General features: G+C 43.1%; 1 protein-coding gene across 2 annotated transcripts in view; it reads right to left on the bottom strand.

Moving 5' to 3' along the window:
* Positions 1-16720, bottom strand: part of flnbl (filamin B, like) — a 60070-nt gene that overhangs the window by 25245 nt on the left and 18105 nt on the right. For both annotated transcript variants that reach the window (XM_061070177.1, XM_061070178.1), the window contains exons 2-16: positions 14942-15051; positions 14194-14329; positions 13676-13773; positions 11723-11870; positions 10821-10939; positions 10630-10704; positions 10161-10323; positions 9055-9255; positions 8814-8951; positions 7780-7906; positions 6609-6745; positions 6331-6524; positions 5768-5881; positions 4898-5041; positions 1129-1252 (exon numbers count right to left, since the gene is read on the bottom strand). In XM_061070177.1, the coding sequence (XP_060926160.1) occupies positions 1129-1252; positions 4898-5041; positions 5768-5881; positions 6331-6524; positions 6609-6745; positions 7780-7906; positions 8814-8951; positions 9055-9255; positions 10161-10323; positions 10630-10704; positions 10821-10939; positions 11723-11870; positions 13676-13773; positions 14194-14329; positions 14942-15051 (2028 nt within the window). The remainder of the gene's footprint in view (positions 1-1128; positions 1253-4897; positions 5042-5767; positions 5882-6330; positions 6525-6608; positions 6746-7779; positions 7907-8813; positions 8952-9054; positions 9256-10160; positions 10324-10629; positions 10705-10820; positions 10940-11722; positions 11871-13675; positions 13774-14193; positions 14330-14941; positions 15052-16720) is intronic.

Here is a 16720-nt window from a genome sequence, read left to right as displayed (position 1 = left end):
ATGTTATTACAGTTATTTAGATTTGTTTTTTACTTCCCAGTGTGACAGCAAACTCTCAGAGAAACACCAGAGGGGGCTGGAAGTTGTCTATTTCCCTCTGCCCCCCCCCCCTCATCTAGATCATTGATTCTCTTTGCCGCCGGGACGACGCTACAGAGACACGAGCTCTAATGTAAACAACAAACCGAGCGTTCAGCACAATGTGAGTTTCCTGCAGCCGGGCGCAGCCATCAATCACAGCTCAGGAATTCAGAGCATGAGAGGAATGACTCAGGAAAGCAACAGACAACAGAACCAGGTCAGATCCTGAGCAGCAGGAGAAACCACTGACAGCCACTCAGCTCTCTCTCTTTAGCTCGCTCGCCCGGGGGGGGGGGAAGCAATCAACACAATGTTATTTGACAAGTGTGTTCATACATAATAAACAATGGCCCGTTGTGCACAATGACAGAAAGAGGTATTGAGGCCTTTTTTATGGTCCTTATTGTTGAGGTAAAAACTAGAAATATCAGGCAATAAACTCACCTCTCAAGGATTATTAAAAATAATATTTAATATGAGCAAGTTATCAGAGGTGGCACGAAAAAACTGTAAATCTGCGGAAATGAGGCAGAATCTCAAAAGGAAGGTTTCCATCATTTTATGGAATCAATGCCACAAAGAACTGAGGCTGGAGCAAAGGCCCAGTGTTAGACTGGTGTTCCTAATAAAGTGCTCAGTGGGGTATTGTGCACGGCAGGTAAATGATGAAATGTGTGAGAGTGTGTGTGTGTGTGTGTGTGTTCCTCAGTAGAGTCAGAATGATGAATTTCCTGTCAGGATGTTTCTGCCTTGAGATCATCGCCGGAACAGAGCAGGAAAAGGTGTGTGTGTGTGTGTGTGTGTAATCATTTCCAGACAATATAAAGGTGAGTGTACATGTATGTGTATTTATAAGCAGTGTGTAGAGTGTGTAAACTTCTTGTGGTGTGTGAAACTCTTTGTGTGTTGTTCTGAAACAGATGGAAATTGCTGTCGCACCAAATAAAACAGTCAGGGAGGATTTCCTGTCTTAATTATTACCCTGTGTGTGTGTGTGTGTGTGTGTGTGTGTGTGTGTGTGTGTGTGTTAGTGTGTGTGTGTGTTACCATCTCCGGCTCCTGAACAGTCGACGGTGAAGTGTGTGGGCTCGTTGGCCTTCAGCCCGGTTCTCTCCACCCCAGGACCGAACACCTTCACCATGTTGGGGTGACTTCCTTTACCCACATTCACCTACAAGCACCGACAGGAAACAACATCTTAATTTTACAATTTAAGGTTATGCAAAAATCCCTCTTCATACAGATACTATAAACGGTCAATTGTTTTTTTTATCCGTACAGAGAATGAACTCAGAATCTGGAGTCCCACAAGGCTCTGTCCTGGATCCACTCGTTTTTTTTGTCTTTATACATAATGTAGATTAGATAAATCTTTAAATGTGTTACGTTGTATCTCATACGGCTAAATTGAACTAAACAGAACATCTGTTAAAATGTTAAATTAAAATGTAGAGTACATCAGAATTTAGATTTGAAAAGTGAAAGTGAAAACTTTTTAGTTTGTTGTCTCTTCTGAGTGAATAAGATAATGGTATTTTCGCTAACTTTCCAGCTACAGCTTCACATGCTACAATTAATAATAAATTAATAAAAGTGAAAAGACTAAACTAATACATGGCAAGGTTACACCTTACATAGATTTAGAAAATTATTCAAAATAAACCTGTTAAATGTATTTTTGCATGTTGAAAACTTAGAAGAGACACATGTTAAAAGAGATTTAGTGTTAAAAATAGATTATTTTTGATTTTTGATAGAACAAAAACAAATAGGCCTAATAAGAACATGTTACAGATGCTGTAGTGATATTAGTGATGGTTAAGTGAAAGTCAAACTACTCATACTAAAATAAGATAATTACTCTAAACACACTGAATTTAAAAGAAGTTTAATTGAGTCTATTTGTGCATTTTTATTTCACATTTCTATTTTTAACATATTGAAAAAATATGTCAATAATAAATCCTTATTTCCAGTTGGTCTTGGGAGGGAAAATATACATTTAAATGAGTGAAATACAGTATTAAATTCTATAGAAAAAGAACTAACTAAAATGACAATAAGGTTACTCAGGTGAGAAATGAGTGAAAATGAACCAAACAACACAGTAAAACATTTAAATGAAATGTGAGAATTTATTTTGAAACCAATCTCACTTCCATTGTAGTGTAACTGAAGTGATGATAAATGCTGATGACGATGAAGGTGAGTTTCAACACGTTAGTAACAGAAACAGATTTAACGACCGTTAAGACAGAAATATGCAGCAATTAAGTATCATTAACCAAATGAGTCTTGGAAAACAGAGCTAGGAATGAAAATGAGTTTAATGTCGTGGTTTTAACAGATTACACACATCCAACGTCATGATACATAGAAACCAGAGGAAAGTCTGGAGGGTGGAGAGAGTTGTGAACAATGTGAAGTTTGGAAGTTTCCTCTCAGTTTCTCAGATAGTTTATCAGCTGTCTTGAAATTAGAAGAGACGATTAATCCGTTTTCCTCCATCAACCTCAGTTAAACTCGGGCTTCTTTACATTCCCAGTTTTTGAAATGAAAGGTGTCGCTGCAGCAGGTTTATGTTCCCAGTGCTGGGAGCAGGTATCTGGGTGTGGCTGTTTACCTTCCATCCTCCACTATAGCAACATGGAGCCTTCAGGCTGCTGCAGCTCACAACAAGTCTGCTGAGTCATCGCTGTGACATCAGCTCTAACTCTGAAATCAAACTTTTCAGACAAGTACAAACATCGCTGCACCGGTTGAAAGGATCCGTGGACCAGTGCAAATCTCATCTTCAGAACACACACATGTTTTCATATGTTGCAGGATGTTCTTATTTATGATAAATGAAAAAAAATATAAGCACATAAAGTATGAAGCAGTTTCCAGATCTAAACATCAAGATTTTAAATGTTTTTTTTTTGTCTCCACTGTCGCCAAGTAATTGCTCGTTGTGGGAACTGTTGGGTTCACTCTATAATTTTCTAACGTCTTACTAAGTGAAGCCCTTTGAGATAATGTATGTTGTGAAACATCTAAATAAAAGAGTTCAGGTTTATTGAGCAGCTTTTGGACTTTGTGCCTCTGTCGTCTTATAACACAAAGACTTTGTTAACTTCTTGTTGTTGGCATCGGGTTAAAATTCCTGAGCAGCTCAGGGACTAAACAGATCCGAGGCCCACTGGCAGCTTCTCACCAGACTGATTTACCCTGTGGGTGAAACTATAAACGCCTCAAAACAACAAGAACCAAGTGAAGACAGCCGAGGAAGTCGGTAACGTCACGGTTACAACAAAAGAAAAATAAATACCTCAAAATGTGATGAAAAAACTAAATGAAAGGTGGTGACCGAAGAATGATTAGTGTAAAAATGAAAACATTTTCACTCCCATTGCTTTTATGAATATCATTTTTGGGGCAATTTGGTCCCGACTAGACTCACAGTGAGTAAAATGATGAATCAGACGATTGGAGATGAGGACAGAGCAGAAGCTCAAGCACCGAAGAAAGTGAGTTTCCTCAACTACTGTAACAGCTGGAGAACAGAAGGATTCTCCAGAATAAAAGGTGGAAGTTCTTAATTCATTAACTGAAAAGGTTTTCATTTAACAGGATGAAAATTACTTGAAACAAAAACAAAATCACGAGCCGTTTGGGCGGAGCTTCACTCATCTGAACCTCTCACATCCCCCCCCCATGCAAGATCAAACAACATCTTGCTTCAATTTCACTTCAATTATATTTAGTAAATCACAACTAGACATTGTTGAGATGTTTGCAGTTGCAATATTTTCAAATCATAAGAGAGTAAAACTATTATATTATTATAATAATCAATATTGAAGTAAACACACAAGTCGGATGAGACTCAGGTTTCGCCAATTATCTAAATTATTAGTGTCACTCAGAAGTTTTTTGATATCATTGTTGATATGATTTATTTTTCTCACTGGTTTGTAGTTTTAAATCAGGAAAGGTTCAGTTCAGTGAAGCTCTATCGTAGCTCAACATTAAAAAAAAAAGAAATAAAGTGAAATAAAATACACAAGCAGAGTGAGTAACATGGTCAGTGGTTACAGAACAGAAAACACAGGTTAGTGAATATGGTGATTCAATCCTTATATTATAGTCATATAATATCATTGAAGTCAACAAACAGATTTACTTCTTATAAAAGCTGTTGGGATTAGTGAGGGTCAAAGTGCAGAAGACAAACTATAGATTGTTACAGTGCAGCCAAAGGAGAGAGAGTTAATATGTGACGTGTGAACTGTTACAAGATGAAAAGTTAAAATGAAGAAAAATACGTGAAATAGTTTTTGATCATATTGTGGCAGTGATATGTTTTCAGTTTACTCAATTCAGGCACTTTGATTAAATCTCAGTGTTATTTAAACCTACATAATCATCAGTTTTGATAAAATCCTTATTAAAAAAACAAAAAAAGAAAAAGAAATATCAAATTGTTTCATTATTTACCATTTTATGGGGTTTTATGGTGCTTTTATCACGCATTCATTTTATAAAATGAATGGGTGATGTTCCAGATTCAGCAGCTGTACCACGCCTCAGTGTGAGTGGTGATGATGATCAGAGGCTTCTTAGCTTTGCTGCTCACATCAGGAAAGTTTGACTTCACCTTCTTTACACTTTGATTTAAAACCGTCGACTCGGATTGAACAACGACTCTGGTGCTTTCGCTTTTAACCAAAGGTTCAGAATTGACAATTTTGACCCTTTGTGCCTCAACCAGATCCCCAGATTTGGGCAGGATGGCACTTCCTGTTGTGACGGGAGTCTGTGAGCGGCGGCTTACCCTGAAGGGGCTGTTGGGGACGCCGACTCCTCCCCAGGCCACGGCCACGGTGTGTTTGAGATGGGAGTCGGGGGTGTAGGAGCAGGAGTACTGCCCGTCGCCTTTACTCCTCACCTTCACCTCCACAGGAAGGCCCTCTGCATCCTGACAGACGGGCAGAGGAGGCGGTCAATTGAATTGAATCAAAACATTTTGAATTATTATCTCATTTGAATCATACTATCAAGATTCACTGATCTCAGGTGCAAGGATTTGCTGCTGAAAATATGCAACAGGTGTCTCAAAAACACTTGAAGTTTTCTTAATTTCAGGAACCAGGAAGTAGGGGTGTCACGACACCAAAAATCCAGTAGTCGGTGCCAATACCAGTAAAATAACACGATTCTCGATGCCAATTTCGATACCACGGTAAAAAAAAGATTCCAAAAGTGCATTCTTTGGATGTTGTTAATGTCATATACGGTAGTTTAATGTGCTTGCGCATATACTGTGGGTTATACGGTAGTTGCGGACGCATGTGAGTGACGCATTGTTGTGAGACACGTTATGCATTAAATGGTAACGCCACAGTAATCTGCCTAAAACAAAAAGTACTCCCATACACGACTCTTTGTGCCTTTCCTTGCCGTCTTGGTTTTCTGAACGTAAACATCGACTGGCGCAGCACCGATGCTAATGCTAAGTTGCTAACGGCTGCTGGCATCGGCGCTCACGGTGCTTCAAAAAAATGGGCATCGTCTGTGTTTTGTTATCTTAGTAACGAAAGGTATCGTAAGTATCGGTTCTCGTGACATCCCTACCAGGAAGTGCCCTGTGCATTCGGAGGACGTGACGGATGCTCTCCTGTGGACGTGTGTCTCTCTGTCTCACCTGAGCGGAGATCTTCAGCGGACCCTTCCCGGCGTCCTTGGCGTTGACAGTGAACTCCGCCGGCTGGTTGACCAGGCAGCCGCTCTTCTCCAGCCCCGGCCCAAACGCCTGGACCTACGAGGACGAAGCCAGAAATTAATATTCCTCAACTTTACACAAACGCATCCATCTTGAGCTTTATGTTTAAACAGAGAGTTGCTCAGTTTGGCTTTGGCTTTGTATTCATTCATTCACCCATTCACACACACATTCATACAGTGCATCTATTTGCAGCACTTTGTTATTCTATGGGGGCGCCATTCAGGGTTCAGCATCTTGCCCAAGGACACTTCGGCATGCAGATGGGTCAGACTGGGGATCGAACGGCCGACCTGCAGGTTGGAGGACGACCACTCTACCCCTCAGCCACAGCCGCCCACAAGAACTAGTTTTAAATCATACACCCACGCAATTCAGATCTGACATTAACCCTGTCCCATTATATCCCCCGTTTAGCAACACAAATGTGACAGAGGCATCACGATAGGCAAAGGGGCGGGGTTTGGGGGGGGGGGTCCTCTGACCTTGTCTGGGTCGCTGGCGTTGTCGTCCGGGACGATGAAGGCCATGAAGGGGCTGTGCTCGATGTCTTCCTCGTCACAGGTCACGTGGACGGCGTACTCGCCGGGCTCCGTCGGCCAGTAGCTCACGTCACATGACCCGTCGTTCTGATCCTCGCACTCGATCTTCGCCTGCGACGGCCCCTCGATGGCGAAGCCTGAACAAACGGCGGGTTGGGTTAGAAGGGAAGTGGAGCAGAGGGGGGGGGGGTTCACAGGCAAAAGAAAAGCATTGTTCTCACCCAGCACCCCGACGTCAGTGCCGATGGACTCCACTATGAAGGCAGCGGGTTTACCCACAATGCCTCCCTCCAGGCCGGGACCCCAGGCCCGGATCTGCTGAGGCCCCGCCTCCTTCCCCACGGTCACGTCGAACGGACTGAGAACAAGAAAGAGAGAGAGAAGAGCTGTCAGAGAGAGTAACATCACACAACCCTATGTGGTCATTCAGTGTGTAACTGTGTGTGTGTGTGTGTGTGTGTGTGTGTGTGTGTGTGTGTGTGTGTGTGTGTGTGTGACGCCACACACACAGCATGAGCTCATCCTCAAGGCTGTCGACACACACACACAGAACTGTAACTCAATATTCAGCAGTTACTGGCTGTTAATTGTATGCGTGTGTGAGTGAGCAGGATGTGTGTGATTGTGTGTGTGTGTATAAACAGTGTGCGACTCTTCACTCTGCTCAGATTGAAACAAGCTTCACTCCGAATTAAACTGTGTGTTGTGATATATTGTTTTCGATACGACTCATGTTTCAGTTTCTATCTTTGTGTCATGAAAAACTCTCCAGCGTCTTTACAACTCAAATCTAACTTCAACCTGATCCCGAAAACTCAAAACAGCTCAATGCAGAGTGTGCTCCAAAATGTGTATTTGCTTCTCTTTTATTTTGAAAAGCACTTTGAACGTAAGCCTGAAAGGTGTGGTATAAATTATTGTTATTATACAATGATCCTTATTATCTAAAGACACTTGATATGTTATGTTTAGTTATTGAGGAGAAACTGGATCTGAATCAGCTTCTGGTCACATGTTTATTTTCTGTCTCATGTCCTAAAACTGATTTACTGTGTTTTGAAAAATCACAGATATTTCCTTAACGTGGATGACTTTGAATCATCGCCTTGTTTCCACGAGTAGAGCGACTCTTTAATTGTTTTTTAAAAATACCTCCCAAGATGAAGATGAGCCCTTTCTGCTCCGACACGTGAGGAACACTGTCGTTAATCTCTGCACAACAAAACACACAATCTCCTCTTCAGACGAGTGACAAAGGAAACACGAGGCCCAGACTGAGTCTCCTCCTTCCCCTGAGGATCCTCCCATTCACACACGATGAGGTCATGTGCTGAGGTAATGCCTCAAACCACAAACACACACACACACACACACGCAGAGTTTACAGCTCACCTCTTCGGGATGTGCTGACCCCCCCAGGTGATGGAGACGCTGTGCTTGCCAGGACTGTTGGGATAATACTCGTAGGAGAACACACCGTCCTGAGCGGAGATCTGCTTCACCGGCTCCTCCGTGCCTTCTGAGAAACACACACAAACACACAAACAGCGTTAATCACACATTAAATCCAATTTAAAAAGAAGCGTTCTGACATTAAACACAAATCCACGGGATGGAGATCATGTGACAGACGGGAGAGCCGAGCCAACGACAACCAACAAGGTTCAAATGAGGTTTAAGATTTTAAAAATAGAAAATAAAACATGATTAAACAGAAATGTTGTGAATTGTATAATATTGTTTGATTGTCAGTCTTAGTGACCGCAGCCCCTCAAGGAGATGAAGAACAATAAGAACCAACATCTTCCTTATTTACTTATTTAAAACTAGTCACAAAGGGCCACAAAAAAAGATTAAAACTGAATAAAACTACAAATGTTCAAGGTCAAATAAACCCAGGAAAGGTTCTCCACTAAAAGTGTGAGACAGGACATTTATTTTTATTAGCTTATTATTTTATTATTGTTATTGTTTATTATTTATTTATTTATCTATTTCTGTATGTCGTGTTATCTAAAACCGATCTGGTATATTATACTGTTGTTAAAATGTTTGAAGATCTCTGGGATGGATGGGATGGGCATGGGGTTATACAAAATGGAAATGAAACTGTCTTTGATTGTATTGTCTACTGCAAATGTGAAATCAATAAAAATGTTTGGAAAAAAAAAAGTGAGAGACAGGAAGTGAACGAGTCCCAGACTTCCTCAGACGGAGCTCCGGGGCTCAGGCTGTAAACACCTTGTCCTCTTCAGGTTTCACTGAGCAACAGACTCAACAGATAAAAGACTTCGGCCTCGAGAAGCTCGAACCAAACACTGTGAGGACGACCATGAAGAGCCTCCGAGGTCATTGGATTCCTCGGGTTTAGAGACGGAGTGAGGTGATGGTGACGTTGTGTCTCTGCAGAAACAGACGGAACTCACTTGGTCCCTTGACGACAGCCTTCAGGTCTCCGCTGCCGGCCGCCCTGGTGTCCACCTTGAAGTCCCCGACCTGTTTGACCCTCAGGCCGGTGGGCTGGAGACCCCGACCCGTGGCCCTGCAGGACCCCGGCATGCAGGCTGCACAAACCAGAGAGGAAACACACGGAGGAGTGGTTAGATGTTTTCTGATGATCTATATATATATAACTGGAAGTGATGTAGCAGAGCTGAAGGGACTCACCGGGCCCCACGTCCACGCTGAAGGGGCTCTTGGGGATCCCCACCCCTCCAAAGGTCACAGTCACAGTGTGGGGTCCGGCCTGGTTGGGTTTGTAGGTGCAGCGGTACACACCGTCGCCCTTGTCCTCCATCATCACCTCCACGCTGTTCTGACGGCCCTGAGGGTCTCGGATCATGGCCGTGACGTCTCCTGTGCCGGCTCCTGCAGAGGAGACGTGAAGAGAAGGAAACTCCGTTCAACGACTCGGCTTCAACCAAGGAGTTTCAACTTTATGGGGAAGAAGCAACAGGGGGGGGCAAGCAGGCGATTACAGCTGAGAGGTGCCCCCCCCCCAGAGGACGGAGCATTACGTGAGTCCACAACAATTCTGTGAGATACTTCTTAAAGGGCACATATTATGAAAATGCCACTTTTGTAGTGCTTCTACACGTTAATCTGGCATGTCTACCGTCCCAAACACACTGGAAAAAAAACAACTCCCACGATTTGTTGTGGTTCCTCTCTGTCAGAAACGATAAGCTTGATCGCGTTGATTACGGATGGGATTACGACCAGATTTGACGTCATAGGCTAGCTACACGGCCCGGATCGCGAACTAACCGGGCCGATATGGTTGCAAGATTGTATCTTCGGCTCCAGTAGCCTTATTTCTACAGAGGCAATGGATAGATAAAAATCTGGGCGCTTGTATCTCGTGAAGGAGGGAGGATCAGGTCAATCTGAGGAGGGCTGTTTTAGACAGTGTAAAAAGGTGCCGTTTTTAATGATCCTTGTGGTACTTTGACCAAAATATGTTACAGACATTTCATTAAGACCCCAAGGAACCATATCAACTTGTGGTAAAATGGGCAAATGATGGGTCCTTCAAGTTCTGTGATCAGTAGAGAACAGGAGACTTGGTCTGAAACGAGTCCTCCTGCCAAAAGCTCTGTAATGTTCCAGGTTGAGCTGATGACTACATCGTCTAAACGTCTGAGACGGAGATAAAACTTTGTAATTAAACTCAACTATAATTTATGTTTATGTGCAATTTACAGGTTTTTTATAATCCTGATAATTAAAGAATAGTTTACAGTCTGGAGTGATGCGTCTGGTTAGTGTCTGACCTGCAGTGTAGATTTCAAAGTAGGTGGGTTTGTTCGCGACGCTGCCCACAGGTTCGATTCCCGGCCCTTTGGCCGTGACCTTGGAGGCGTCGCCGAGCGCTTTGTCCACGCCCACCTCGAACGGACTCTTGGGAATCTGCTGACCTGCAAACATCACCGTCACCTAGGAAACGAGAACGACAGTTACAGGGAGTGTGATACAGATACGGAAAATTTAAAAAATGAAGCCTTTCAATGACCTTTTAAATCTGTACTACATCATTTTTTACTTTTCATACCAACCTCCGTGAATTGTTAAGAATCAGATTGTCTACAATTTAAAGTTTAGGTCCTAAAGTAAAAAATACATTGTGAACTTTCGCTTGCTTCGGTTTGTTATATTTTTGAAATTTGAAAAACTCAGTGGATTAACATTCTCAGAAACAACTGATTCATGTTTTGTTACATGTTTAGAGAAACCGGAGTTCACCTTGTGACTTCCCACGACTTGAGGAATGTAGGTGACGCTGAACGTCTTCTTGCCCTCGTTAGGCTCCGCCTTCAGCTGATGAACAACACAGATGCATATTTTAGATCCATGCGATTGTACGACTTTGTTATCTCTAAAGAAGTGCGACATGTTGAAGAGGAGGAAGAGGAGGAGCAGGCTGTGGAGTGTACCTCCTCTCTGGTGCCGTCTGGATGGTCCAGGTAGACGGTGACCTGACCCTGACCGGCACTGAACGTGTCCACGGTGAACACAGCGGGTCGCCGCACCCGGTTCCCCGTCGGCTCGATGCCTGCACAGCGAGAAAATACTCTGACACATTAATATCAATAAGGTCAAAGACAGTTTCAGAAACACAGACATGATCACTGACTGTCGACTGAAACTGAAGAAGAAGAAAACACAGTTCAAACTGACCGAAACTGATTTACTTTACTTTGTCTATACGACGTAAAAACACTGAAGTTTCTATTAATATAACTTTGCAAATGTCACAATGACATTAACCTTCATCTTTGTGTTTGTGTGTGTATGTGTGAGTGTGAGTGTGTGTCCTGTTGAGTATAACTGGATTCATTTCCAGGTATTTCCTCCTCATGGTAACAGTACAAGTTGGAGGACGACCTCACCGATCTTTGTCTGTTTGTGTGTGTGTGTGTGTGTCTGTGTGTGTCTGTCTGTGTGTGTGTGTGTGTGTGTGTCTGTGTGTGAGATCGGAGTGCGAGCCATTGTTCAGCCGACCAGCCGCTCACTTCCTCTCATTGTCAGCCACACCAGTGTTTCCAGTGAACGCACAGTGAGAACAACAGGTCACAAACACAGAAGCTGCTGTTATTCAACCAGAGAACAGAACGATAACCTTTAAAACCAGAACATTTAAATCTAACTTAATACAAATGTGTGAAACTTTAAGGATGCATAAAAACCACACAACGTTAAAATGGTTGATCGTGTCGTTTGCTTTTGCAGCAAAGAAATATTTGCATTTAGACAATCGGATTTGATCTCATCTGATAGAGTTTTTGTTATTTGTGTGTGTGTCTGTGTGTGTGTGTCTGTGTGTGTGTGTGTGTACCTGGTCCGTAGGCTCGGGCCTTCTTGGGGTTGAGTTTGGGTTTGAGTGGAGCTCCTGTCTTCAGTTTGGCTTTGGGGAACTGAGACAGGTAGGTCATCACCGACTGCTCGTCTGCACCGGGGTCAATGATCTCCTCTGGGGTGATCACCTACACACACAGACACACACAGACACACACACACAAACAGACACACACATCAAGCTCATGTAATCTATGTTTTGATGTGAAAGGATCGTTACAGTGAGATGAAGCATGTACGATGAATCACAGACAAAGAAGAAACAAACAAATCTGCCTTTGGCCTCAAACTTCTTTAAAAGAGATTTATCTGAACACTTCCACATCACGGTGAGACTCACAACACAAGGATCGGTCAAATAAAAGATGCATTTTTAAAACCTGGTGCCTACATCACCCACAATGCAACTCATCTGCTGATAGGTAGGTTGGAGATTCAGGTGATATGCTAGTAGCAGCCTGAAGCATAAACGAGTGGCGAGCAGAGATAGCGAGCTTCCGTTTGTCTTTAACTCCAGATTCCAAAACTTAAAATACATTTTTACGCGTCTCTCTCTGGAGCCCCAGAAGAGAGGTAATGTTTTCATCCGTGTTTGTTTGTTCCACCGTCACCAGGACGACGCACAAACTGCTCAACCAAATTCCCGTGGAGGGAGGGGGCGTGGCCAGAGGAAGAACTCATTCAATGTTTGCTCCGGATCAGGGGGCGGATGTCGGAATTTCTTTGTTCCACTTTCTTTAACATTGCAAGATGGAGCAAGGGACTGATATCTACGAGTGTGGAATCTGTGTCAAGTGAATTTAAATGTGGTTTCATAAAGGGAGTGTTGGTTCATTCTAGTTTCACATATAAATTTGATTGATGTGCACTAACGCTGCTTACTCATGTGTTATAAATGTCTTATAAATAAGAGCCTTTAGAAAGTAGACGCACAGTTGAAGTGCATTACACGTCAGAAGGATGTGTGAAAGTTGAGCATCAGCCTCTTTTATAGTTTCAGACTTTGCAGCAGATTTTGAAACTAAGGCTGAATTTCTCGCTGATCATTTCTGGCTCAAGGTCGACGCTCCAGGGTCGAGGTCAGAGTTTCTCGTGAAGCCAATCGCGTTGCTTCACACCAGAACTGGGAAAACTGTTCCCTGAGGATGTAGCTTCGCGTACAGGGGCATTGTCATGTTGAAACAGGAAATGCCGATTAACAAACTGTCGACACAAAGTTGGCAGGAACGATATTTCTTTCTGAAATATCACTGTGTTCTGCAGCGTTAAGATTTACTGTCAGTGGAACTAAGAAGCTCAGACCACAGCCAAAATAAATAAACCAATAACTATTAGTACTGGGAGTCGGGAATCCACATACTTTCATATAGTTATGTTGTCATGTTGTGTTCTGCGTCACTGGATCAGGATTTTTACGAGTCTAATATTGATGAATTACAGTGACTGCATTTCCCAGATATGCTCTAAATTAACGGCAATAAAAAGAAACTGGGAATCATCATTTTATTATGACATCCTCTGACATTCTAACTGGTTTTCTCATTACTACCTGGGGAAAAACATTTGTTGCATAACTCAGGATAAAACATGTCAGTGTCAGTTGCTTTTTCATTCTCTTGGACTCAAAACAAGTAAAAACAAATTCGGGATCAGAGTGTTTCCTTTGTCGTGAAGAGACAGGAAACTAAACTTGTGTCCATGTATCTGTCTCCTGTGGTTTTCTCTGTGTGTTACAGAGAAAACACAGGACGTAGCAAGTTCCGTCTTCATAGAGTTAAAAGTGCTTGATAAGATCTTATTGTGAAAAGCTCTTATAGCAACAACAAGATCCTGAGAGGAAACTAACTTTAACCTCTAAACTCTTGTGGGATTACTGATCTCACTCGAGTGTTACACAATGATTACAGGTCACGAGAGTCGGAGGGAATCGAACCTGCGGGATGCCCAGCCACTCGTCAGCCAGCTGCATGGCTTCAGTGGCATTATTCACTGGTTTGACCGAATCCCAGGTTTCCCAGTCCGGACACAGACCTGCAAGAGATCACAGCAAAAACACAACAATGTGAGGAACAGCTGCACACAGACACACAACAGAGAGAGAGGTCTTCTGGGAAAACACTTTTTATATTTCTAAATCTGCTTCTTTGAAAGTTATGTTTTCAACCCCTGTCCTTGTGTTTGTTGCTTCATTGGATTGTGAACAAGATAACACAAAAACTACTGCACAAATTATCACAAAACTTAGTGAAAGGATGCGGTACGGGTCCGGGAAGAACCCATTTCATTTTTGACATCTAGTTTTTGATAATAATCCATGTTACTTTCGTCACATCCATCATCTGTAACGAGTCGTCAGTGCTTCAACGACACACTGCTGCTTTCCCAGAGCTCAACTGCAATACAATACAGAAAACACACACACACACACATCGACAGACACACACAGTGTACCTGGTGCACAGCTGTCCACCAGTGCTCCCAGTGCCTTGCCGTCTCTCCAGTCCCTGCTGAAGTTGCTGATCGGCAGATCTGGGACTTTGTTCTGAATCCAGCCGAGCAGACGCTGTTTAGGTGTCTTTGATTCTGCCTGAAAAACATCAGGACCAGTGTAGTCAGCAACAGTTGTGTTCAGATTCTACGTTTCACTTGATTCAAACGTTAGTATTTTCTGCAAAGCAACCAAAACTTTCCACGACACGTATATACGGACGTCATGTGATCAACAGAGGGGGATTAAGATCATAGATATATATAACAAAGACTAGATGTCTCGTTCGACGGAGCCGAACGTCCGCACATGGCGGCCATCTTGCTAGGGGGCAGCATTGTGTTGGTAGTGGTAAATAACCATAACTTGCTCAATTTTCAACCGACTTTTAAACGATCTGGTTTGTTATAAACGTCAGAGATGTAGATATGACACTGCATAAATTATTCAAGTTTTTTAGAAAATAAAATAATTATTCAAAAGTATGCAGTGTCATATCTACATCTCTGACGTTTATAACAAACCAAACCGTTTGTAAATAACCATAACTTGCTCAATTTTCAACCGATTTTTGTTTTTTCACAGTGTTATGGGTGAGCGAGCAACCTCTGGCAAGATGGCCGCCATGTGCGGACGTTCGTCTCCGTTGGCCAGCAATGCAGATGAGACATCTAGTCTTTATATATATCTATGATGAAGATGGGCTGTTACCTCTTCATCCTCCCCCTCCCACATGGGCATGGAGATGGAGTAGTGCAGGATCAGAGTCCAGATCAGACCCAGGATCAGCTTCAGGTTCCCGTCCACGATGGCTTTGGAGTCTGAAGGAGAGAAATGCAGAGACGTGAGATCAGCAGATAAAACTCTTAACTTAATACTTTAATGTAAAAATGACACTTTGGTTTTGAGGTTAATGTGCAAGATGATTTCATGTCGGTGTCACAGCTGAAATTCATCCAACATGGAATTAAAAGAAATATATTTGAACACGGAATGTTCTAAAGTATAGACACTTATAAGTAGAGGAGATAAAAAAGGAATTGGGTTATTCATGTTTTCTGATTGAACTGCTGACGTCCGTGATGACACCACAAGCAGCTTTAATCTTTATCTTTAATTTAATTTAATCTTTTCAAACATGTTTGTCCCGACGCTCGACAACGACGACACCTCAGTTCAGACTCAGGATGAGAAGTTGTGTAACGCTGACAGATTCCAACCTGTGCAACACATCACCTGAACACAAGCCAGAGACAAACCCATTCAAACAGGGCAGAACAGAGGGAGGGGGGGGGCTGCCTCTCATTCGTCAGACCACACTGTACCAGCTGGTACCTCATCTCACACACACACACACACACACAGACACACACCAGCTAATCTCCAGCTGCAGCACAGAGAGTTCAGAGTCAAGCAGACAAAACATTCCTCTTGTTTTTAATTCACGTTTCACTTTCTCGCCGATAACAACAACTTCTTCTTCTTCTTCAACATTTAAGAAGTCTAACACACAAGGCTGCGGTGACACAAGGACACACATGAGTTTAAATACTTGTCTCATAAACTCCAGAGCGAATCAAACAAACACAGAGTAAACTTCATAACTTCTGATTGGTGTTTATTGTTGAACGTGTAGCAGCTTATTATAAATGTGGAAATGTTACCACCTGTGTTTGTCTCTACTTTCTTGTGCAACTGTTTTGCTGCGAGCGAAACTTGCGACACAGCGAGTTTATCTGTGTTCAGCAGAAATGAGCCGTGTCCCCGCCCCCCCGCTCTGCACCTGAGGAAACTCGGCTCGTCAGCAGGCCGACGTGTTCCAGCAGCTCAGGGTGAGGAGGAGCTGCCTCACCCATGGGTGACACAACCCTGTAATGACTGAGTGTGTGTGTGTGTGTGTGTGTGTGTGTGTGTGTGTGTGTGTGTGTGTGTGTGTGTGTGTGTGTGTGTGTGTGTGTGTGTGTGTGTGTGAGTGTGTGTGTGTGTCTGTGTGTGAGTTAAGGTTGTACGATAGAGAAGTTGCGACATCAAACTTTCCTAATCTTTCTCTCGCTGCCAAATTCAAAACACTCATTTATCTCTTTTCTCTCTCAATCCATTGCAGCTTTTCTCCTCTTGTGCTTCCTCTCACTCTCTTACTCTCTCACTCTCTCACTCTCTTACTCTCTCACTCTCCACACGCTTGTTTTTTACGTGTCATTTCACTCTGATCTCTGTGGCTTCCCCTCTCTCTCTCTCTCTCTCCCTCTTTTTCCACACAGACATAATTCTTCCCTCCTTTCCATTTTGCTGTTTTTCTGCCCCACCTGTGTGTGTGTGTGTGGGTGTGTGTGTGTGTGTGTGTGTGTGTCACCACCAGCAAACATCCTGTCAGCGAGCTGCACTCGACAATGACCTTTGCCCTGTGCACACACACACACCCCCCCCCACACTCGGCACCACCCATGGCTGAGCACACTCCCTCATTCAGCCGAGCACTCACTGATCACT

Source organism: Limanda limanda, chromosome 4 (genome assembly GCF_963576545.1).
Source record: "Limanda limanda chromosome 4, fLimLim1.1, whole genome shotgun sequence".
NCBI classification, from domain to species: domain Eukaryota; kingdom Metazoa; phylum Chordata; class Actinopteri; order Pleuronectiformes; family Pleuronectidae; genus Limanda; species Limanda limanda.
The sequence above is the reverse complement of the archived record's forward strand: the minus strand, read 5'-3'. Positions and strand labels throughout refer to the sequence as shown.